The sequence below is a fragment of the Puma concolor genome, chromosome C2 (assembly GCF_028749965.1).
Source record: "Puma concolor isolate L17-30 chromosome C2, mPumCon1.1.hap2, whole genome shotgun sequence".
NCBI classification, from domain to species: domain Eukaryota; kingdom Metazoa; phylum Chordata; class Mammalia; order Carnivora; family Felidae; genus Puma; species Puma concolor.
In genome coordinates, this window is record NC_141675.1 from 34,115,098 (window position 1) to 34,140,047 (window position 24,950).

The 24,950-nt window shown below is 46.4% G+C and overlaps 1 protein-coding gene across 2 annotated transcripts; it reads right to left on the reverse strand.

The window, feature by feature from the left end:
* Window positions 1–832: 832 nt before the first annotated feature.
* Window positions 833–24,485, reverse strand: NME9 (NME/NM23 family member 9). 2 transcript variants are annotated; one of them, XM_025913733.2, is made up of 12 exons: window positions 24,339–24,485; window positions 23,989–24,025; window positions 17,717–17,774; window positions 13,438–13,541; window positions 12,316–12,387; window positions 9,839–9,955; window positions 8,516–8,591; window positions 5,826–5,908; window positions 5,442–5,534; window positions 4,560–4,714; window positions 3,100–3,236; window positions 833–1,076 (listed from the first exon to the last, which is right to left on the reverse strand). In XM_025913733.2, the coding sequence occupies exons 2-12, from the start codon at window positions 24,019–24,021 to the stop codon at window positions 1,012–1,014; spliced, it is 993 nt and encodes a 330-aa protein (XP_025769518.1). In that variant the 5' UTR covers window positions 24,022–24,025; window positions 24,339–24,485; the 3' UTR covers window positions 833–1,011. The 2 variants fall into 2 exon arrangements, with proteins under 2 accessions (XP_025769518.1, XP_086530494.1); XM_086674368.1 differs by lacking the exon at window positions 3,100–3,236.
* Between the last annotated feature and the right edge of the window lie 465 nt (window positions 24,486–24,950).

Consider the following 24,950-nt stretch of genomic DNA (forward strand, 5'->3'; position numbering starts at 1 on the left):
CTGGGAGCTAACTGTGCATTTAAAGAACTTCAAGTCATAAGCTAAGTCTTCTGGAGAAAACCAGCAAATGAGAAGGAGATCGCTAATATTTGTCTTGGGGTGTAGACCAACACAGCCTTTTCCTCAGCAAAGCGGATGCCTGGGCATAGTGAATTTACAAATAGATCACAGAGCAAACTAGCAGGAGGGAGTGGCTATCCGTGTTAATATTCACGGGGGTAATAATAGTTAACATTCTCCTGAAAACCTCCATTGACTTTCAAGGGCACACCCATGGAAGGATGGCTAAACCAGGTGATTTAGCGAAAGCTGGAGGCAACTTGGCTCCACTGGGAGCTCTCAGACTTTAAAAATTAGGCTGTAGCCAGAGTCAGAAACCAAAGAAATGGGGGAAGGGAGCGTCAAGAAAATGAGATGAACACTGGTTCCAAATGTAACTCCCAAGCATTGTTTTATGAACACTGCCTGATTCATGGAGAACCTCAGATGGGAGGTCAGGCGGCTTTGCGGGACAGCCTCTGTGGCTTGGACAGGCAGTGTGAAAACTAAAGCTGGTACCTGTCTGCCTCCATGTCGCTATGCCTGGAAATGTTCTAACCAATCTTTTTGTACTGTTTTCAAGTTGGTAGTTATCAGCTTGAACTCTAAAGTTATTTGATCTATAAATAGATTTATTATTGGGGAAACACTGTCCTGTGTAACACATCCCCCGAGATGACACCCTGTCACACCAGGATACAATAACTGATGTCCATTTATTTTATAAAATCCCAGAAGTAGCAAAAAAAAAAAAAATATATATGTTCTATATACTATTTAATAAGACAGGAAAGTATACATATTCTGTTTATTGTTCATGAGATGGCTAAACCAAATAAGTATTGGTGCAGAAAAGAGGTTCCAGTTCTGGAGGTTTCCTTCTGTGCAGCTGATTGGAGTGCACAGACATTCCATCTTGTGGCCTCGTGGCCTCACCCTGGTCACATGCTCCGGAAAAGCTGCACAGCCGTCTCAGTCCGTGTCCTCAGGGAAGCGAAGCACCTCAGTGGGGCCCACCGCTCCTTCGGCCTCGTGGCCTGTGGGACGACAGATGTTCTGCAGGACTTCTGAAACCTAGCCCTGTCCCAGCCCTCTCTCCCACTCACCAGAAGAAGCAGGAAAAGGGGGTCTAACTACATCACAGAGGATGAAGTGAGGGGTCAGGGTGGAGGAAACAGCAGAGAGAGGCCCTAGTAAGTATGTTAGGGACCAGGAATTAAAAATTAGAATGAAGGGCGCCTGGCTGACTCCGTTGGTGGAGCATGTGACTCTTGATCTTGGGGGTGTGAGTTCAGGCCCCATGTTGGGTATGGACGTTGCTTAAAAATCTTGAAAATAGGAAAATGAGTTATTTGTTGAGCATTTAATATGGGTCAGGCCCCAGGCTAAGAACTTTAATATCCTTTGTCTCCTTTCATCTTCACGACAGCCCTGTGAGGAAGATTGCTATTGTGGAGATAATATTAAGGGGCTAATAATGAGTCTGTCATTATCTCCATTTCACAGATGAGGAAACTGAGGTCCAAAAAAGGTAAGTAATTTTCCCGAGGCTATTCATCTGGTAAACAGTGGAGCCAGGATCCAAACCCAGGACTGTCTTGTCTCCAGGGCCCTTGACCCCTGACCCTTAGCAGAGAAAGTGCTGGGTAAGTTGGAAAGCACACGGTGCTCCTGACGACTGAGGAAGCCTGGCCCATTAAACAAATGAGCAGAACATCAGCACCCCAACAAGGCTGCTTCAGAGTCCTGCTCCCAGGAGGCTGTGCACTTATTCCCACGATGTGGTCTGGCTCACACCCCTGGGTAATTGTCCCCTTTGCTCATCATCACCTGGCCCAGAAGTCAGGCTCATGATCTCCCAACACTGTCCGCAATCGCTCCGATGACTATTCCCCAGCCAGGCTGCTCTCCTCCTCCCCCAGACTTGGCCCTGAGTTAAACTACTTGTTTCCAATTACCCCCCAAAAGGACGGAGATGTGCCTGGCCCTGGACACCTAAAGGAATGTACCATGGGCTGTCTCTGAGGGTGGGTCCCTGGAGGAAAGCTGGCCCTAGCAGTGCCACTGTCACCCCAGTCCTCCTAGGAGGGGAATGGCTTTGCGTGTGTCAACCTGGGTCTGTCTGATCCGCCTAAAGCTGCACTTGGCCATGATCTCTCTACGCCCTCCACACCCAGCCTGTCCCTCTGCTGGCAGCTGCAGGGATTAAATGAGGGCTGGTGCTGGCCAGCTCCCATCCCAGACCACCTACGTTCTTACTCAGCCAGATTCAGATCTTGAGGAGACAGCGAAGATATCAAACACTTAGGTAAATATATTGGTTAAAAGTCAAACGTTTGTGTACAAGTATGTTGTTACCATTTCAGATCTGCACGCAGTCTTCTCCCAGGAATCCCACCCTCACGTCCTTTGCTTTTCCCAGGATTCTTAGCCACTGGCCCCTTCACCTCAGGCTCAAACCACAGATACCCAACTCGGCGGCAGGGGCATCCCGAGTGAGGCCTACTTCTAGTTGTGGAGTGAGGTAAGTCACATGCACTCTGGACCCCTTGGGTTTCTCACCCAGATTTGGAGGTGGAGATGACCCTGCACACTTTTCCCAAAAAGTGGGGACTGAGGGATGCAAGAGTCACAGCAGGCTCAGGGCCCTTCTGTATAACGATCTACCACTCAGCAACCCTACCAAGGGTCCGGCGTGGGGTGTGTGAAACACACAGGAAGTGAGGAAGTGATACCTGGCCTCTGGCTTTGGAGCACGATTCTAGAAAGCTAGTTAAATTTTCTCAGCAGTTTCCACAAGAAACTGCAAAAGTAACTTTGCAATGAAAATATGACTCCAAAGTAAGAATGGAGCAAAAAAAAAAAAAAAAAAAAAAAGTAATGCGGTATTAAAAAGCAACATCATTACAAAACAGATCAGGACTGCTACTGAGGTTATATAATGGGCCCTTCACCAGACAGGATCTTATTAGATTGAAGACCTGATTGCCACATAATCATCAGCACCCCCAGCTTACTTGCTGCAGATGTAATAAAGACCAAACTGCCTTGATGACTTACCCAGAGAGGCTTCTAGAACTTCATCTGAAAACTTAAAAGTGGGGAAGAGCAATGCCAGTTCTCTGTTGGCGTCGTCTCTGTCCTGGCTTCCGTGGACTGCGTTAAAGGGCATTTCTGTGCCGTACTGAGCGCGGAGACTGGGAACATTGGCAAAATGCACAAGAAACATTTGTTTCATTTGAGGAGAAATGTTTTGCTCTCTGGCAACATGGTCACCAGCTACCAGTTAGCACGCTGCATTTCTGTGGAATGGCTTTCTCTCTTGGAAATGCCAAGAACAGCAGCAAGGATAGTAGCTGACATGTATTCCATTGTGATTTCTCTGCACGTTGCCAGGTGCTTCCCATACATGATCCCATTTCATTTGTGCCACAGTTCTATGAGGGACACTCTGTCGTGATTCTCAGTTTAAGTATGCGTGAGTCATGGTGTAAGCTCAGGAGCTGCCATTTTGTTGATAGCGCCACCAGGGACTAGCACCCTGCCAAGAGCTTAATGTAGGTGTTCATAGTTAACCTGTCAGTAACCCCGAAAGATAATACTAACATTGCTAGGGCTTCCTTTGTGTCAAGCACTGTTTTGAGTACTTGATATACATGTATATACACACATATATACATATACATATACTCTCACACACACACATACACATTCAATCCTCACATCAGTGTCTGAGGCATTGTAGCACCCATGATTGAGATGAAGAAATTGAGGCACAGAGGGATTAATGCATGGCCCAAGGACGTGCTCTTAACTACAACACTGTGGCCTCCCGTGATAGGCATCGTGATCCCATTTTACAGAGGAGACAACTGAGGCTCAGAGAAAGGACTTGACTGAATATGCAGCAACCTAGGATCTGAACCCTGGGCTGTCTTACTCATCCCACATATGAATGTTCATATATGAATGTTCTGGCCCTGACAACTACGAGGTACAACTGCAGCTACTTAGTCTCTTGCTCATTTCTTTCCTGTTGGCTGGGCTTCTCTTAGCTTCAAAGACAAGACGATGGATTTGGCATTGGCAATGCCAGGCTAAATACAGGGCCAAGGCAGCCTAGTGCAGTGTGCAGAACAGGGTGCTCAGACTCCAGGGAGCCTTAGGACACCCTGGGAGGGGAGGAGGGTAGAGGGGGTTGAGTCTGCAATGCCGACCCCTAGGTCCTGCCCAGAGTCTCTGACTTGGCAGGCTTTGGTGGGGCCCTGCAATCTGTATTTCCTGGATAAGTTGTGCGTGTGGTTCTGGGATCACACTGTGGAAACCTCTGGCTGCAGAGAGAACAGTGAAGACTGGATCAGAGGGAGAGGCCTCCTCAGGGCTGCCTCAAATGTGTAACTCTCAGGGTCTCTCCAAATATATATAAAGGGGGAATTCAGGGCTGAATAGAGGGCAGGGCTCTTGGCTTCCTTGGGTTCAGGTTTTAAGATGAACGAAAAGACCACAGCTGGTGACGTCACCTGTCAGGCTGCTCCCTCCTTGCCACATCAGGGTCACAGGGCCCCATGAGCGTTCGCCAGGCAGTGATCACATCCTCAGTGCCCTCAGTCCTGGTGAGTATCAGGAGGTGGCTCGGTCCACTGCACATGTGATGCACCAGTTTCTCAAATGCCTCCTAGCACAAGGAGAGGAAACAGTGACCTGGGTCCGGGGCCCTGGGGCCAACAGTGGGTCAGTGGGCCCATCCCTCCACAGGACAGGAGGGGTTCAGTGAGCAGCCTTGCCACCAGCCAGCATGCGCACGGAAGGCCCAGGGAGGGGTGGTGGTGATGACCAACCACACCCAGAGAACCCAGATGAAGGCAAAGGCAGGACAACCCCGGCTGCCCGGTCAACCCCGGCTGACAACCATGATGCCTCTTCCCCCCACCCCCACCAGACACACACATCTCGCCTGAGAGGGGGGCTATGGCTGAGCTAGGTTGGCCAGGCCTCCCTCTCAAGCAGGGGAGTCATAAGCAGAAGAAAGTGTTTGAATCTGAGTTGTCCAACAGCAGCACGTAAAAGTGACTGTCCATGGAACTCCACTCCTAAGGTCTTGCTCCTTCTCCCCAACACCTTCTTATTCAAGTGCTTCAACTGTCTTCTTCAGTTCTGGGAGTTATGGAGTAGCCTTCCAGTAAATTCTTTATTTTATTACTTAAGTTAGAATCAAAATCTCTTCCTTGCAACCAAAGAACTTTAACCTGATACAGGCTATAATCATTATTCTGAGAGCAAATTCATATTCTTGTTCTTCGTAATACTCTGCTTTCTCCCAAACTAATATCAACCTATAAACATAATGTTGGAGAAAGAAAGAAATGAGATTATGTCGGATGTATGAAAGCAGATGAGCTGACCTCCCCAGCTTTGTGTTGATAGAAAAGTCGCATTTCTGCCTCTGTCATGGTTCTCTCTTCATTTGTTAGAATGTCAAAACCGGCTTCCAGGATCTGTAAAAAGACACATATATGATGAAAGGGTAAATCAAGCCCAAATTCATATCTAAATGTGCTGAGAAGCAAAAGATAATGGGAAAGGTAACATTAAAAGCGGAGACCCTCTGCCTCTTCGTATCTGTTCTAAATGGATTTAAAATGTTTAACTTACTTAAGTGGAATTGTAGTTAAAGCTTCTCAGAAGCCTTCTTTTCCCACCAGCACACGGCTGTATGATGTCCGCCCCTGCTTTTCCACCGGAAGAGAGACATGAGGGTGTCTGTCGGGAAGCTTTGTCTCTCTTACCTTCATAATAATCTCATCAGTCTTTCCGTGGACCACTGCGTCTGGCTTAATGATGGCCAAGGTGCAGGTCTTCCCCCATGGCACTGCAAAAAGCCGAGGATGGTGCTCTCAGGTGCTGGGTTCACAGCAGCCATCTCTGAGGCTCTCACGGGGCCATCCGCAGGGACCATGCTGCCTCTGCACTCAGCTCCCGGGTTCCCCCACCCTCCCGGCCTCTTGACTGTGCCTCTGCACACTTGGACTCTAGTAGAGGCACAGGTCTGGCTGCAGACCTCAACCTAGCTACAAGGGACAGGAACGTGGGAGAAAGGGGGGCTGGGAGGGGGTGGGGAGGGAGGAGAGGAAGAAAGTGGGGAAGAGATCAGAGACCACTGAGGAGCAGAACCCCAGAAACAACTTAAAGAGATGGCTTGGAGTCTGAGACACCTGGAGTCGAGGTCACACAAGCCTGGCCTCCGTTGTGCCTTCCTGTCACCCTGTCCTGATTCTTAGCCTCTAAGTGCTGTCTGCTGTCTTCTCCTCTCCCTCCACTGGCCCCTTCACCAATGCTTCCTTTACCTTTGCTGGCATGTGGGCAGCAATCACTTCCCCAGGCCCTGAGTCCATGACTTTTCAGCACCAGCAAATTCTACCAAACTGCAACTACCATCTCCTCTATCTCTACAGATTCTCTTGAGAGAAGACCAGATTGGCCAGCTCGTTGTTTGGAGCCAAGGTAGCAGCCATAGTTCCATGACCAGTGTCCTAATGGCTGTCTTTTGGTCAATGTCCACAGGTCCAGTCAGCTGTGACAACAAGAGAGGTGGCATGTGATTATAGCCCCTACTCAGGCCTGCAGAAAGCGGTAGGGGAACCCCCATGTCCAGTCCATAAGCTCATCCCTACTGCACTCCTGTTTGTATGAACTTGGCCTTGGTGAGCTACCTACACTCTCCACAGACTCTGTATCCCCCAGAACCTATTTTCTGTTATTAACTTTTATATCTGTTGTATTGCAATGAAACATGATAGTATGTGCATTTGAGGAGAGCTTCCTACTCTGGAAATCACAAGAACATATACACTGCAAAGATGTGAATCATTTTAAGCCACAGATCTATCCATTTTTCTGTATTGTTTCTGATGTCCCATGTACCCTTAGTACTCTAAGGATTCTTACAATGAATCCTTTATACATTGACCCATTAGTGAGATTCCCTAGGGGTGCAGGGTGAGAACAGAAGAGGTCAGATCAGGGCCCAGAGATGTCCAGCTTGAAAGGGGAGCAAATGAGAAAAGGCCAATGAATGGGGAGGCTGTGGAGAGGCCAGAGATGCAGAAGGAAAACGAGAAAAGTCATGACATCTCAGAAACCAAAAGAGAAGACGCTGTGAAATCATCCAAGTCCTCAGAGAGAGGCTGTAGGATATGACTGGACACCGGTCCTGGGATTTGGCACTAGGAACATCACTGGTGCCCTGTGAGCACCAGAGAGAAGCAGGAACATGGGCCATGTGAAGCAGGTCAGGCAGGAGCCAGAGGTGACGGGTGGCCCAGGGAGTAGGGAGGCTCCGGAAACTCAGGCATGGAGGAGAGGAAGGCTAAGGGCAAGGGCAGGCTTTTCTGGTATTTTCTAGGTGGAGAGACTTGATTTGAGAGGATATAATGAGAGAGGGAAGAGATCATCCAAAAAAAAAGGCAACAAATGTTTCCTGCAAAACACTGATTTTTTTTCCCCACGTGAAGTTCTTTTGCTTTCCTGAACTGTGCCTCTTTCCTTGTTAGCATCCAACTCAAACAGTCCTCATTCTCCATACACACATAAACAGCCTTTCTACTTCATGCGATGATAAAAATCTTCCTTCTCTTTCCACCTCGGTTCCTGAACTCAGCGCTGCTTTCCCCCGGAGCCCCGGTACTGTCAAGAGCTGCCTTCCAGCAACAGCCCTTCTGACTCCTGCTTTCCATTCTGTCAGGTCAAGCTGTTCTCTCATAGTAAAGGTTCGGGAATAACTGTGAGGCCCAGGAGTGTGAAATCCATGAGTTGATACTTGGTGCGAGGTTGTGGGGTGAGAAGGTGTTCGGTACAGCTGACTTTTGGACACTTTAGAAAAAAAGGTGAAAATACGAAGTGAGCTCTTTAGCTCAAATGAAGACCAAGGCAACACCAGCATCACTGCTTGAAATTCTACCCTCCATTTTAGTAGGTGGGACTTTTCCTGATGCGTGGTAATTGCCTTGAAAGTCATACTGGTTATACTTGAATGATCAGCTGAAGTCCGAGTGGTGCTGAAGATGCCAAGAAAGGGCAGAAGGGAGATCTGACACAGTGTGTTTGAAGTCAGGTGATCGGAAACAAAATGTTTCATGGTTAATCTTCCCAGAATTCAGATTGCCCAAAACACTGATGACTGATAAGGTGGTTTTTTTTTTTTTTAAGTTTATCAATTTTGAAAGAGAGAGAGAGAGAGAGTACAAGGAAGGGGCAGAGAGAGAGAGAAGCCCAAGCAGGCTCCGAGTTGTCAGCGCAGAGCCTGATGCACGGCTCGAACCCACAAACTGTGGGATCATGACCTGAGCTGAAATCAAGAGTCGGACACTTAACCGACTGAGCCACCCAGGCACCCCTACTCATAAGGTTTTTTAAAACTCAGATTTAAAAATCTGAGTCTGCTTTGCCTTTTCACCTTGCTTATTGGCTCTATACTCACCCATGTCCTCATTGTCACCACTGTCCTTGTCACAGGTGAAGCATCCATCTTCATCAGACAGAGCCTCGTCTCTAATCTAGGACAAATTGGTCACAAACAGAAAGTAGTTAGCTAATTAAAATTACCACAAAGACCTTCAGAAACCTACAGAAGCCAAAAAAGCAAAGGCCCAAAATGCAGATCCAAAAAAAAAGGAGGTCAAGATCATCAGCCTTGGAAACTTTACAAGATCCTTTTTAGTGGCCCGATGATGGTGGGGGTGAGGGTGTTCAAAGACAAAGAAATCTATGCTGATCTTAAGGTTTAGATTCTGTCCATATCCACAAGCGCCAAGTAGAAAAGATGAAATCGAGAGTTGGCAAGAAGACGAAGGAAGAATCGACACGCAAGGAAATATTAAGCAATTGGCTGCACCATGCAAGGAAGTAGTAAAGACAGAGATCATTCTCCCTCCACAGGGAAAATGCATGATTTTCTGGGGAAAAAATATGATTGATTCTAACCCACTCTATAAAAATAGGGGTTTGCTACTTGGAATTGAATATGAAAACTTGAAAAACGAACACTAAGCTACGTTAAGGCTCGTTGGACAGAGCTCAAAGCACCAGGAAATACCTCTATCTAAGGTGGTGTTGATTTTCAAAGGCAGCCACTTATTTGTGAAAAACGTGTAGTCTGTGTTATCGTAGAAATTATCAAAATCACAAGCTATGCTGATCCTATTTCTCATGTGAATGACAGCTTAATTTCTAAACTAAAACAAACCCTCGGGGGATCACAAGTAAACCTTTCAGGAATGGGAGGTGAAGGCAGGCCACCAGGGGTGAGTCACCCTGAGGCTGACTTCTCCTATCCACTACTTGACTCCATAACTTTATTTTCATTTCTGAACTCATTGTGAGGGTTCTAGAAACCCCTGTTAAGAATTGAAGTGGGGGATGAGAGGGACATAGATAAATGAAGATCAAGTGTTTTGGAAGAAGGGGGCAGCTTTTTTAAAAGAAATCTTTCAGGGGCACCTGGGTGGCTCATTGGGTTAAGTGTCAGCTGTGGTGTCAGCTTGGAGCCTGCTTCGGATTCTGTGTCTCCCTCTCTCTCTGCCCCTTCCCCACTCGTGCTCTCTCTTTCTCTCTCTCAAAAATAAGTAAAACATTTAAAACAATTTTTTAAAGAAGCCTTTAAAACCCATGCCAATGCTTCCCCTGAGCCCTCAAGGGCCCCCAGAGGGAGGCATTTAATGAAGCTTTCCACTGACAGCTCCAGGAGAATTAGTGGGGGAGGGAACAAAAACACGGAGTTTGCCGCTCTGGGAGTGCTCCTTACCACTTTCCGTTCGCAGCCTTCAGCCAGCACCTTCTTTTCAGCCTCCAGCTGCTCCAGGATGGTTTTCTGCAGTAGCGGGGCATTTGCTCCTCTAACCACCGCCACCAGTGCTCCGCCCTAGAACGCGGTACACACACGCTACTCAGACCACTTGACCTCGTCTGCACAGATCTCACTCTCTTCCAAGAGACTGTGAGTGTCCAGGAGTTTTGCTTAGGAGCAAGCCCAAGGTCGAGGCCGCCATCCGCTTCTCTGCCCTCTACCCCATGCCTCCTTTGAACTTCCTTCAGGGAGGGACACCTGGGCGGCTAAGCATCCGGCTCAGATCATGATCTCACAGTTCTGTTCGAGGGATCGAGCCCCACCTCAGGCTCTGCATAGGGCTCTGCACTGACAGCATGGAGTCTGCTTGGGATTCTCTGTCTCCCTCTCTCTCTGCCCCTCCCCAGCTCGTGTTGACTCCTGCGTGCTATCTCAAAAATAAATAAACATTAAAAAAAAAAAAAAGCTTCAGGAAAATGCCAGGGGAGGGGGAGAGTTAGTTAAGGGAGGAGCAGGGCACACTAGGTCGTGAGTGATGAAATGTGGCCTATACGTGGCTTGTCCACTGGACAAATGTCTACTGAGCACTTGCTATGCCAAGCACCAAGATGGAGGCAACAGATATGAACACTAAACCTGAAAAGCTTAGTTGCCTCAATGACTGGGAAGTCAAGGGGTAGAGAGGTGGTGATATCAAAGAAAAAATTACAATAGAATACGATCATTGCTTTAAGAGGGAAATGTACAGGGGGCACCTGGGTGGCTCAGTTGGTTAAGCCACCGACTTCGGCTCAGGCCGTGATCTCACAGTTTGTGAGTTCGAGCCCCGCGGGGGCTGTGTGCCGACAGCTCAGAGGCTGGAGCCTGCTTCAGATTCTGTGTCTCCCCCCTCTCTCTGCCCCTCCCCTGCTCACACTCTGTGTCTGTCTCTCAATAATAAACGTTAAAAAAAATTTAAAAAAAAAGGGAAATGTACAGGATGCTTGGCATTCAGGGCAAGAAGGGATTCCCAGCTCCACCTGGGGTGGTCAGAGGAGACTTCACAGTGGAGGTGCCATTTGGGGTGACATAAGTTCCCTGTTTTGACCTGTTTGGCAGTCTCTGCATATTACTCACAGAAGCTCGCAGAAAGTGGGCCTCCCCCATTTCCACCCTGCCCCTCAGTGGCCCTCAAGAGGGTGAGAGGTTGGAGCCTGCTGCCTTGGCACCTGTTCCCACAGTCCGATATGATTTATGATTTACACCTTAATCACTACAGGCTCAAGCAAACCCCTGTGACAGATTCCATTTCTGCACCTGTGCTCCACTGTCCCTTTGGCTCCTTCCCACTTCTCCCGCCATCCCCACCCATGTTTCAGCACATAACTGTAGTCTTCCATCAAAAATCAATGCTCAGCAGGGGTACCTGGGTGGCTCAGTCGGTTAAGCCTCCGACTCTTGGTCTCAGCTCAGGTCATGATCTCACTGTTGCATGAGTTCAAGCACCACATCAAGCTCTGTGCTGGCAGTGCAGAGCTTGCTTGGGATTCTCTCTCCCTCTCCCTCTCTCTCTGCTCCTCCCCTGCTTGCACTATCTCTGTCTCTCAAAATAAATAAATTTAAAATCAGTGCTCAAATAATGTTTACCATAAGCTTCCAATTTGGAATGCTTACAGCGCTGAGCACAGGAGCCCAAAGGTTTCCAAGCTAAACAACCCTGGCCTGGCTGTCAGGAGATGGGAGTGGGTCGGCCTCAGTTCCCCCAACTGTACAGGGCAGGGGCAGGAGTCAGGAGTAGCCTACCAGTCAGTTGCCTTCAGGGCCTCAGCTAGGAAGCCAGGTGTGAGGTGGTGGGCCCTGAGGGGCGTGGGGCCAGGGCACGGATGTCACACCCAAAAACATCCAAATTATTTTTGAAAACACTGAACTACTTGGCTTTCCACAATAGTCCTTTTCATTTCCGAATTTCTGTAAACATATCTTCACATCTTATGGTTACATAAAAGTGAATGCGGAGGTTGTCTACCCCATTGAAGGAGTACGTTTGCTGAAGGCTCCTCTCTTATAGAGCAGAGAATAGAAATCTTGAAACCCCGTGCTCTGATTGTGAAGCATCAGTCAAGAGTGTCCATGGAGCCAGGAGCATACGCATTTGAGTGACTCCCGTTCTTTCCCACGTACAGCCAGTCAGGAAGGCTGCTGAGCCCGGAGTGACCATCAGGAGCTGTGTCTTCCCAGCCCCCTCCACCAACGAGCAAGGCCACCATCCTAGGCAGGGACCCGCATTACCATGACTTAAGTACATCTATCCTCACCCCAAATAACAAATGCAGTCAAGGAGAAAATGCTCACTTGTCTGGATCAGTGAAGCCACTTGGTGACTTTCAGTGAGAAGCCTCCCTCTGAACCCTAATGATCTGCACAAGTTCTGGTTCTGGTTCTGAAAATATACTTACTGCATAAAACAGAAAGGTCGGCTCACATCTCCCTCGGTATTTTTCAAGGGCATCAAGACAGTCTGCTTCTGCCTAAAGAAAACAAGCTGTCAGGAGGGCTCTGGGGTGCCAGGGATGCAGGGGCACGATGGTGGGAGAACCACACAGGACAATAGACACACAGGCACACACCCCATATATCCCCATAAACACACACACACAGGCCATGTATATACACACACATATCCCCCCCCACACACACCACCCCACACATAAACACTCATATACACACACCCTTCCCTGCACTCACATACACACTATGACTGCCCCTACCAGGTGAGGCCCTGGCTTGCTCTCATGCCTTTCCTTCTAAGGTCTTTTCATCAGAATAACTTTGCTGTCAACATATTGGTAAAACTTGTTGACGGTGTGCTTTTTTGAAGAATAAGACAGGGAGGAAGCAAGGGTTTCTCCTGCTCCCCAGCCAGCTGCTGCTCCAAACCAGGGGGCTCCACTGCCTGACATCCTACTACTGCCAGCAATGAAAGTCCCCAGACTTTGCCTTCGGTGTCTGATAAACGCTGTGCAGGGGCCTAACACTTCCCCATGCAGCCATCTCCCTCCCACACTCTCTCCAGAAGTGTCAGAAGGTCAGTGTACGTATATTTTCTCCTGCGGTCTGCCTATGCACCTCTAATCCATGCGGCATATCGATCGTCTCTTGCACACTTTTCTCGAACTTATTCCCATTTCCATACGTTCATCCAAGCGAATATTTGCTAGAAGTTCCCCATGATGGAGCAGAGCACAGAGATCTTCAAATGCCGTGCTCTGGGAATAAGACTTCAGAGTCTACAGTGTTGATGAGCCAGAAGGAACACACGTGTTGAGTGACACGGACCCCTTCCCTGTGCACAGGGTCAAGAGATGCCCAAGCCCAGAGTGATTGTCAGAAAGGCGGGGGTGGGGGTAGGAATCTTCATCTCTAGAGAAACTGTAAGCATCTATGACCGATGACCAAAAAATTCATAACCGATGCCTTTTCAATGATCTGGAAAAAGCAGCTCCTGATTCCTGTTCCTGCTTTTAAGTGTTTAATTATTTTACAGTGTTGTATGATGCTCTGCTGGGGGAGGAGCTTACTAAGGCGAAATGCAGAAGGTCCAGGCCAACCTCGATCCTCATCTTCTGGAAGAGGCTCACCACGGGTTTGCAGGGGCCACACCACCCTTGATAGACGTCAACAACTACATGGAACCAAGAAACAGGAACAATCAGTGGGCACCAGCATTCACCACATCAGGCAAGATTTATACCTGCAAATTCTAACTCCTCTCCAGTGGACATCTGTTTGCAGGGTTCTTTAATGGTCAAGGGATTCATTATCTTGTTAGAGTAGAAGCAAGCATGGGGACGGACAAACTGCCCCTCATTCTTACGAACTCAGTGTTTTGAATTCTAAACGTGATGGAGTAAGTGTGGTAGAAAACAGTTTTCTTAATGTGGATCCTTTACCTGAAGTAATTTTCAGGCTTCTTTCAAGGTCGATCAGGCCCTCCATAAATATTTGAAGTGTACTAACACTGTATTTTTTTTAAAGTTCATTCACTTTGGAGAGACAGAGAGAGAGTGGGGAGGGACAGAGAGAGAATCCCAAGCAGGCTCTGCACTGTCAGCACGGAGCCTGGCGTGGGGCTTGAACCCACGAACCACAAGATCACGGTCTGAGCCAAAATCAAGAGTCAGCCCCTCAACCGCCTGAGCCTCCCAGGCACCCCAAACTATTTATTCTAAAAGAAAGAGGTCACTGTAAGTGGCCTGTCAGCATACAAACTACTCTTAGCTGCTTTGATAATAAACACAGTTGAGACATTTTCCCCTGATGGATTAAAAGCCACTTGTTTTGGGTAAAGGAGAGTTTTATTTACTCTATAAAATCAACAGTGTTCTCCTAGAAAGTGTACCTGATAGATACCTAAGGGAAACTTGCATACTTTTTCGGTCGTTTGTCCCACCCAGTCTCTGGAGTGTGACAGGACTGGGTGTGAGGGAACCGTCTTGCCTGACTGCACTAGGCCACAGGGCCTGTAAGGAAAGCTAAGCAAGCTAAGCCAACACATGTGCACCAGATACATGCGAGACATGCCCAGCCCGATCATGACACAAAAAGTGCTAGCTTGTGTGAAGTTCAAAGAGATGAAGTAACTAGCCCAAGGTTTAAAAAAAGAATAATTAAATCTTCAAGCAGTAGAACCTAGTTTTTTCTTCCCTCCAAAATGTTTATTTATTTATTTTGAGAGAGAGCGAGAGACAGAGGACAAGCAGGGAAGGGGCAGAGAGAGAGGGAGACAGAGAATCCCAAACAGGCTCTGTGCTGCCAGTGCAGGAGTAGAACTAGTTTTGAACCCAGGTTTGTCTGATGCTATAGTACATGCTCTTTCAACTACTCCAGGAAATAAACAAGATGCATGAATTCAGGAGCATCGGTTAGTTTCAGCCAAGCAGCATTGTTTTGCAGGGGAAAAGCGAGAACCAAGTTGGGTGTGGGAGGGATGAAGAAGCCAGGCTCAGAGGGGGATCTGGGGGTGGGAGGAAAGGAAGGGAGGAATCCATGAGACTTGGAAAGGGAAGGGAAAGATGGATGGTGAAAGTCACCTGGGCATGGAAAGGACTCCACCTTGGAGCCTGGCAGAGGAAAAGAACTGGGTGGTGGCAGGGAGAGATCATTTGGGGGAGGGAGAAAAGTGAACTAGATTCTAGACATGCTGGGTTTCCAGTGTGAACCAGAGAATCTAAGACCAGTGGTCCCAAAGGCAACCAGACACCAGCAGGGGCAGGAGACAGATTTGGGCCTCCTGGGCATCCAGGTGGAGGATAAGCTCTGGGTTTCTCTGAGGACAACAGCAGACAGGATTTGCACCCATGGTTCAGCTTCCCAGCTCCTCTGGCACTCCCTGGCTCTCTGGGCAGTGGTGGCAACAAAGGCACGCTTCACAAGGTTATGAGGGAGAGCAGGACTGGAGAGGAAGTATAGCAACAGTTTGAGAGACAGGAAGGAAAACAGGGAAGACATCTGGAAGGAAAGAAATGGCAGAGAAAATGCAAAGGGGTGTGTGTGTGTAAATCTGAATAGACTTGCGTGTTTGAAGGCAGATGAAAATGATCCAGCAGAAGGCAGGACTTCCAAGACAGGGGTTGATTTTGGAAGCAAATTTCTGATGGCTCTAGAAAGAAGGAAGAGCCTGATAAGAAGGGAAGGATGAGCCCCTGCTGCCTCCAGTCAGCACAATTCCCTGGCACCGCTCAGAGCAGGGCTTGACAGAGTCCACACCCAGCAGATGTCAGCTCTGATCGCGTAGGGTGCCTGGAACATGGCAACTTCTTAAAGAATGATGAGAGGTAATGCTTGTTTTGCCCTAGAGCCATGTTCTGGTTGTACAGACGAGACACGCACACAAAATAGTTGAGACCTGGCACCATCGAAAAAGCTGTGTAATCCCTCAAGTAGTGGAGTGTGGCAAGACTCACACATACACTGCTGGATCAATGCAATCAGCGAGATTTAGCACCCACTCTGCACCAGGCCTGGGCAAGTCGGCTACGGACCGAGATGAAAAAGACGATGCTCTCGTGTTTAGAGATTAGGGGGAAAGCCACGCGTGCTCCTCCAGACAGGGGCCACACCAAGCTGGATGTGTGCGGGAGGGTAGAGACTGAGACAGAGTCCCACCCTGGAGCCCCGGTGACTCCCAGAGGGAAGCGACCATGCAGAGGTTCTGGAAAAATTGCATGCAAGGCAGCTGCTTTGGAGCTGGGCCTGGGAATGAGGGTGATGTCTCCAGGTTGTGATGGGGCCATGGCATTCCAGGGAGTAGGAACAACACGGATTAAAGTAAAGAAGTGGGGAGACTTGTGGCATGTTCAGGAAACAGGTGGGAGCTCAGGGCATATCTCAGGGAACAGTAGGTGAAGGGACTGGAAAGAAAGATTGAGTCATGGGAGAGGGGTGGGGGAGGGGCCTTGAATGCTGAAGTCACTTGGGGCAGGTGGTGCTGGGGACAGATGAGAGCAGAGACAAGCCGGCTGAGTGGTGTATTTATGGGGAGAAGTGAGTGGATACACAGAGAGAAGGGAGCCCAGAGGTATGCATGGTAAATGAGGAAGAGAAAGGAATAGTAGGGGCAGTTGTGGTAGGCAGCCTCTCAGATGTCAACAGGGATTTCTGCCTCCTAGGGTCTATGCCTTTGTGTAACCCCCTGCCCTTGAGTGCAAGCTGGACCTAGTGACTGGCTTCTAACAAACGGAGCAGGGCAAAGCAATGGGATGTCACTTCTGAGACTCAGTTACAAAAAGGCTATGACTTTCATAGGTCTCTCCCTCCTCTTCTCTCCCTCTTCCCCTAGGGAAGAAAGTTACTGTGTTGTAAGTAGCCTGATGGATAAACTGATAGCGAGAACTTGATGTCTCTGGCCAATAGCCAGCAGGGTCTTGAGTCCTGCCAATAGCCACGTGAATGAAGTTGGAAATGACTTTTAAAGATCTGCCAAAGCCACATGACGGAGCTTGGAAGCAAACTAGACTCTAGTTGGGCTTGACATTCTCTGTCTCACTTTTTCACTGCAGCCTGGTGGGAGAGCCCAAACCAGAGGCTAAGCAACACCTGGATTCCAAATCCACAGAAACTGTGGGATAATAAATGTTCGTTGTTTTAAGCTACTAGGCTTTGGGGTAAATTATTGCACAGCAGTAGATAACATACAGGACAACAGGGACGAGGAGGCCCAGGGACGGTGGCTCTGCTGTTTCCTAATGACTGTGCAGTCCCTGGTTCCCATCCCTTGGGAGGTCTAGCTCTCCTACCAGACCCTGAGTTCCAAGAGATTCTCACATTCCTAACCATACATTCCCCTTTGTGCCTCATGTAATCGGAAGAGGTTTTCAGGGGCACCTGGGTGGCTCAGCTGGTTAGAGCATCCAACTCTTGATTTGGGCTCAGGTTATGATCATGGTTCGTGAGTGTGAGCTCTGCTTCAGGCTCTGCACTGATGCAGAGCCTGCTTGGGATTCTGTCTCCCTCCCTGCCCCTCCTTCACTTGCTCTCTAACTCTCTCTCAGAACAAACAAACAAACAAACAAACATTTTTTTTAAAAAAAGGTTTTCATTCCTTAACACTAAACAGCACTTGGGTCTGACAGTCAGCTTTAAAACAAGGAAACCCTGTTTTCCGACAGTACTGACTGCTTTCCTGAACTGACAGATGATCAAGCCAGATATATATACACACAAAGAAGTTACCTCGTCCTTTATCTATGAAACTCAAGATTATAGGAAATGGCATTCATTGCAGCCTTTCTCTTCATGGTTCAATATGCTGTTTAGCAATTTTGAAAAGGATGGATCTCAAAAATTATCTTAAATTACCAGTTAGTCCTTTGGAACTGAGCATTTCCTCCCAAAGCTCCTGGGTGCTGATGTTAACCTACCATCAAAGAGAACAAAGGCTGTATTAGTGAGGGCATAGATGGGGAAATGATTTGATGTATTTACTCCAGATACCTACCTACTTCTCTCTCTCCCTCTGTCCCTCCCTTTCTCCCCAAAATAGGTACAAATACACAGCTCAAGCTGTCTTCTTTCCCCAACTGCCTTTCTCCTTTTCTCTCTTCCTGTCTCCATCTCTAGGAATCACCACTAACCTAAGAAAATCTCAATTTATATATATATATATATATAGAGAGAGAGAGAGAGAGAGAGAAAGAGACAGAGACAGAGAGAGAGACAGAGAGAACACACAAGCACACACGCACGTGCATCGGTGAGCAGGAGAGGGGCAGAGAGAGAGGGGGAGACAGAGAATCCCACGAAGGCTCTGAGCTGTCAGCACGGAGCCCAGCTCAGGGCTTGATCCCAGGAACCATGAGATCATGACCTGAGCCAACACCAAGAGTCAGGCACTTAATGGTCTGAGCCATCCAGGTGCCCCTCAGTCAATTTTTTTTTTTTTTTTTTTTTTGTAAATAAATGTTTAAATGTTTATTATTTATTTATTTATCTTCATCTATTTTTTTAACTTTATTTTTTATTTTTTAGAAATTTACTTCCAAATTAGTTAGCATATAGTGCAACAATGATTTCAGGAGTAGATTCCTTAGTGCCCCTTACCCATTTAGCCCACCCCCCCTCCCACAACCCCTCCAGTAACCCTCTGTTTGTTCTCCATATTTATGAGTCTCTTATGTTTTGTCCCCCTCCCTGTTTTTATATTATTTTTGTTTCCCTTCCCCCTCAGTCAACTTTTAAAAATAACTTTTTCTTGTTGCTTGTCCAAAAAACAACATATAGAATTGTATTGTGTCCATAAAATGTCCATAAATAGTACCATGCTGTAGATATCTTTTTGCAACTTTTGTGCTCACTCAAATCAAGTTTTAACATTTATGTAAATTTATACACAGAGAGGGATTCATTCATTTTTTTTCTTTTTCTTTTTATGTGCTCTTGAGCTATAATTCATGTACAGTGAAATGCGCAGAACTAAAGAGTTACAGTTCACTGAGTTCAGGCAAATGCACTCACCCAGGTCACCACACCCCTATCACAATCCAGAACTTTCCCATCACCCCCAAAAGTTCCTCTGTCTCCTCCCAGTCACCCGTGCTCCCCATCCCAGGTGAACCCTGATCTGCTTTCTGTCACAGTACATTTGTCTCTTCTAAAGCCTCCTATAAATGGAATAATGCAGCATGTATGGTTTTGTGCTGGTTCCTCTTGGTGTATTTGGGGTTCATCTGTGTAGTTGCGTGCCAGTAGTTCATTTTTATTCTTGAGCATATTCCATCGTATGACTGTATTGTAATTTGCTTGAAGGACATTTGGGCTACGTCTAGTTTGGGGCCATTATAAACAAAGACTTACAACTTGTTACATCTTTTTGGGCTCATGTTCTCCTCTGTCCTCAGTAAGTAGATGCTCAAGGAGTGGCGTGGCTGGGACATAGGGCAAATGTATGTTCAGTTTAGTAAGAAACTGCCTGCGCTTTTCCCAAAGTGGTTGTACCCATTTTAAACTTTCATCAGCAACGTGTAAGAGTCCTGGTTGCTCCACATTCTCACCAAAATGTAGGACGTCATTCTTTTAAATTTTAGCCGCACTAATGGTAATGTAGCAGTATCTCATGGTGGCTGTAGTTTCATTTCCCTGATGACTGATGGTGTTAAGCACTGTAAATTATTAGATAATGCTTATTAAAAAAATAAGCATTTATTAAAATAAGCACTATTTAGTGTGCTTATCATTTATGTATCTTGAGAAATGCCCACTGGTCTGTCCATTTTCTTTATTGGACCGTTGGCCTTTGTATTATTTGATTGTACAGTGTATCTATATCACAAAGATGCTCTTACATTCCAGAAGCTTTATAATTTAAGCTTTCACATTTAAGTCTGTGAGCTACCTGAAATTAATTTTTGTCTGGATTGTGAGGGAAGGATTGACGTTAATTTTATTTCCACGTAGAGGTACAATTTGTTTCTGCAAAACTTTTATTTTTCTCATTAAATTGCTTTGGCATCTTTGTTGAAAAACAGTTGACTACATAAGCATGGGTTTATTTTGGACTTTATTCTGTTTCATTGACCTATTTTCTATTCTTTTGCCAACACCACCCTATTCTGATTACCGTAACTTTGTAAAAAGTCTTGGAATCAGGCAGTGTGGGGCTTCCATATTTGTTCTTCTTTCTCAAGATTGTTTGGTTATTCTTGATCCTTCACTTTCCTGTATATATTTTAGAAATGTCCATTTCTACAAAAACTCCTGCAGATACTTTATATGGGATTGCACTGAATCAATTTGGAAAAAATTAGATCTTAGCAACAACATTGAGTCTTCCAATCCACGAACATCATGTTTCTCATCACTTATTAAATCCTCCTTAATTTCTCAGGCAATGTTTTGTGCTATTTGGGTGTATGTGTTTTGCACATCTTTTGCTAAATATATCCAAACATCAACATCAGAAATAATTAGCATTTGAATTTGTTGCCATTTCTTCACATTTTTCTCTTATCTATAAAGTATTCTAGTTTCCATCATAAATGAAATTCAAGGAGAAATACATATCATGTTATACATAGTACATTATTAATAGCGTACATTTTTATATAATGTCTTTATTTGGAAACAATTTCAAACTTATAGAAGATTTGCAAGGGCAGTATGAGGAACTTCTTGAGGGGCATCTGGGTGGCTCAGTCAGTTAAGCCTCCAACTTTGGCTCAGGTCACAATCACACGGTTCATGAGTTTGAGCCCTGTGTCAGACTCTGTGCTGACAGCTCGGAGCCTGGAGCCTGCCTCGAGTTCTGTGTCTCCCTCTCTCTCTGCCCTTCCCCTGTTCGTGCTCTTTCTCTCTCTCTCTCAAAAATAAATAAACATTAAAATTTTTCAAAGGAACTTATTGAATTGTTTAAATTATTAAATAAGTTGAATTATTTTTAAATTACTTGAATTTAAATTACCAATCTGATATATCAAGATCCCTCAATACATTACCCTACATAACCACAATACAACCATCAAAGTCAGGAAATAAACACTGATATAGATTATTAATATAAAATCTTCAGATCCCATTCAGGTTTTACCAATCATCCCAATAATGTCCTGAATGGCAAAGGATCTCATTGGAATCATCTGCTGGATTAGTCTCTTTCAGTCAGGAAGAGTTCTTCAGTCTTTCCTTGATTTTCATGACCTTGACACTTGTGATGACTATGAGGGAATAATGTTGTAGAACGTCCCTCGGTTCGGACATGTTTGATGTTCCCTGATTAGGTCCAGGCTGTGCAGCTCTGGGTTGGTTGGAATTGGTTAGATGGGCTGGAGCATCAGAAAAGCAGAAGAGTGTTCTCTCATGGCATCCTATCAGGTGACACACAATTTCGATCTGCCCCCTTCTTGTTGATATTCACTTTAATCACTTAAGGTGGTCTGTGAGTCTTCTGCACTGTGAAATTATTCTCTTTCCCATTGTAATTAGTAAGTTTTGGTAGGGCTAATTTAAAACTATAAAAATTAAAAGACCATGACAATTACCACTCATTCTTAATATAGGTATGCTCAGGTCTTTGTCCCGTTAAAAGAGCTGGAAACATGTAATATCTGCAAACCTTTTACTAAAGATCCATCTTTCTTTTCTTCTTCTTTCTTCTTCCTTCCTTCCTTCCTTCCTTTCCTCTTCCTCCTCCTCCTCCTCCTCCTCCTCCTCCTCCTCCTCCTCCTCTTCTTCTTCTTCTTCTTCTTCTTCTTCTTCTTCTTCTTCTTCTTCAGAGAGGGAGAGAGAGCAGGTGAGGGGCAGAGGGAGAGACAGACTCTTAAGCAGGCTCCATGCTCAGCACAGAGCCCGATGAGGGGCTCGATTCCACGACCCTGGGATCATGACCTGAGCTGAAATTAAGAGTCGGACACTTCACTGACTAAGCCACCCAGGCACTCCTAAAGATCCATCTTTAAAGAAATCATATTTCCATGCTTTTTGTTCCTATGAAAAACAAAACAAAAAAAAGAAGAGTTTCTTGATGCCTTAAATGACCTAAGAGAGCTGGACTAACTCATCCTGGGCTCCCAAATGTAGTCCTGAAAAGGTGACTGAGGGTTCAGAAGAGTCCCCACCCCCACCCTCTCTCATAACAGTCTCTTCCAGAGGCTCAACTGCCAGTCACTAGCAACTCTCTGTGGTGCGCCCCTGGCATGGAATGAGCCACACCAGCACAGGAGCCAGGACCTGAACAGTTAGAGAATCTTGTTCCCAGGAATGGGGCAGGAGCAGAACAGTATGGGAAATGTCTGGACTTGACTAAGCCCTATATTTGGTAGGGGATGAATAGGGAACGTGTGGCACATTCTGGCCAAACTGTCTCTTGATGTCCTGCGATTTCTGTCTCAGTGACAGAAGGAGCCCTACATAGTCTTAACCAGAGAGAGGACAGGGTTCCTGGGTTGGCAAAGTTCCTAGGGCACTGCTTTCAAGGAGCTTGCCTGGTGGAGGCAATGCTTATTATACAGATATCCCCATGTACTCCCAATCACCCTCCTCCTCAGCAAATGGGAGCCTTTACTCGGAGTACCACATTGAATTCAGAACTCTGGGAAATAACATTTTTTTTGAAGTCACCAAAAAATAGTATTAACCCCAAAGGGGACATAGGGCATAAACAGATGAAAAGACAATCATATAGGGCAAAAATCTTAGAGCCACCATAGGCAGCAATCAATCCAATCAGTTGTCACAACAACTCTGCAGGCTATCTATTATCCTGTTTACAGAAAGGATATGGAGTCTCAGAGAGGCTGAGGAAATCGTTCACAAAGCAAGAAGTGGTAGGACTAGGTGCTTAGAATTTATTTACAGACAGAATGTCCGCATGTGAAAAGTTTCATAACTCTGGAGTATTACAGCATCAATGCTGGAAAGGCCCTTAGGGATAGTGCACTGGACAGCCTTGTTCTACAGATGAGCAAACTATAGCAAGAGAGCCTATTTGATCTATCTCCAGTGTCAGTTGCCTATGAGAAGAGTCAAGAACTATCAGGTCTTCAGACTTTCATTCCAAAGCTCTTCCCACCCTCTCCTCGTACACGCTATCCTTACACTGACATTGATTTCTCCCTTTTTAAATTACTAGGCTTTTGAAACACATGCTCATGCCACGAAGGACAATGAAAGGGAAATCAGGTGTCTCAAGGTCACTGCTACTTTGCAGGAAGTGCCTGTAGCCTGAGCATGTATCCAGATGAGCTGAACTAAGAGACACTGTAAGTTTGCTTTAAAATGTGCACATATTACAGATCATCCACATGATCTGCTTATGACAAAGCACTTTGTTTTTTAATTAGAGCGAGAGAGTGCAAGTGTGGCAAGGGCAGAGAGAGAGAGAGAGAGAGAGAGAGGATCTTAAGCAGGCTCCACTCTCAGTCCGGAGCCTGATGTGGGGGCTGGATCCCACGACCCTGGGATCATGACCTGGGCCAAACTCAGGAGTTGAACGATTGAAATACTGAGCTACTCAGGTGTCCCACACTCCTTCTTGCTTAGGACCAGGAAAAAAAAAAAAAAAAAACAGATGCTGGCTTACAGATTCATTCATTCCAGGTGCAAATGAAGTAAAGTGCTCTGTACAACAAATGTGTAGCACATAAAATATCAAAACATATTTCTTGAATAAGCAAATGATAGTAAAAAGCAGTAGTGAGAACTGGGTCTCCAGAGAGCATGTAGTTACAGAAGCATGCCCAAACTCAAAAGAACTCTACATCATATTCTCACGGCAAGCTGCATTTATATTTCAACAAAAATATGTCAGCATCGAATTGCATTTGTTCACATTTTCTTGCCTTTTTAGTTTTATTTTAATTCATGTTTGGGTTAGGTCTGCATAAGCACTATAAACATAAAAAGCTTATACCCAATGTTATGTTTACTTATATTTTAAGGGCACAAAAAGTTGTCTTTTTTTTTTTGTGGAGATTTTTTTTTTCCTTTAAGATGGAAGGGTACAATATTCAAGTTTGAGAACACTGTCTATCACTGCTGGCAAATAACATCATTTTTATACATTTCTTCTCACTCCACACCATCCTCCTCGATCCCTAACACCCACCAGACGCTGGAAGCAAGCTCCCCTTGAGGCTTACCTGCAGGGCAATTTCCTTCTTCTTGCTGCCCATGGCTCTGCAAGGAAGACAGAAGCCCTGTTACTAAGGGCTCCAGCTGTTTCCAACAGCAGCCTGGAGACAAACCGCTGCGAAGACCCACAAACCCAGAGGTAATTATAAGTGGCAGCAAAGAAATGCCCTGATGCAAAATGAACACCCCACGGGGAAAGTGGAGCCCGCAGCCCGCAGGGTCGTGGCTCTCCGGACGGTTTTCTGCCAAGACCCCTCCCCGCATGGAGTCGGGGAGCCTGCGACGCAGCCCTTCAGGCATCAGAGCTCCTGGCGAAGAATTCAGGCAGGAAAAGGCCACGGAACCCTGTTATCCTTACTGCTGCCGTGTATTCCCGGGAAACTGAGACACCGCGACGATCTCTCGACAGGTACACTGTCCTCGACGTGCTGCAAGCGAGTTTCCAATCTAGTCTGCGGCGATCCAGCCACAGTCGTCAGGGCAACAAAGCGTAAACGTCCAGGTAGTAAACTGGCGTATGCGTAAGCCACGCCCACTGTGGGCCCCTCTGAGAGGCGGGAGGCAGCCCCGCCCCCTTGCTGTCAGAATTGTTCTGTAGGAACACTCCCATTGGCTGAAACGTTTGTCAGTGTCTGGGGATTGGGATCCGCCCAGCAGAGACCCTGGGCACGCCTGTACTTTACGGTTGAGTCGCCAAGCCCTGCATCCGTCCTGCCCAACCAGAGCTGGTGTGCAGCTTTTCTGTTGGTACGTAATGCATGCCAGGCAGCGGTGGCTCCAGGTTTTGAGGAATCTGAAGGGATTCCCTTTAACAAAGAATACAAAATTACAAATGCAAAATCATGCATGAAAGTCAAGTGGAACAAATGGAAAACAGTTACAAACAAGGTGTGAGTCGTCTACACCAATTAAAAGACAGAAATTGTCAATGGATAAAACAGCAAGGCCCAGGGGCGCCTGGGTGGCTCAG

What these genes read in the sequence shown, in the direction of transcription:
- NME9 (XM_025913733.2), bottom strand. Translation starts at nt 24,021, where the DNA reads ATGGGCAGCAAGAAGAAGGAAATTGCCCTGCAG. An exon ending in AGAAGGAAATTGCCCTGCAG is followed by an intron (nt 17,775 to 23,988) that starts GTAAGCCTCAAG and finishes CTTTGATGGTAG; the next exon opens with GTTAACATCAGCACCCAGGA. An exon ending in ATCAACACAAAGCTGGGGAG is followed by an intron (nt 4,715 to 5,441) that starts GTCAGCTCATCT and finishes TCCTTGTGCTAG; the next exon opens with GAGGCATTTGAGAAACTGGT.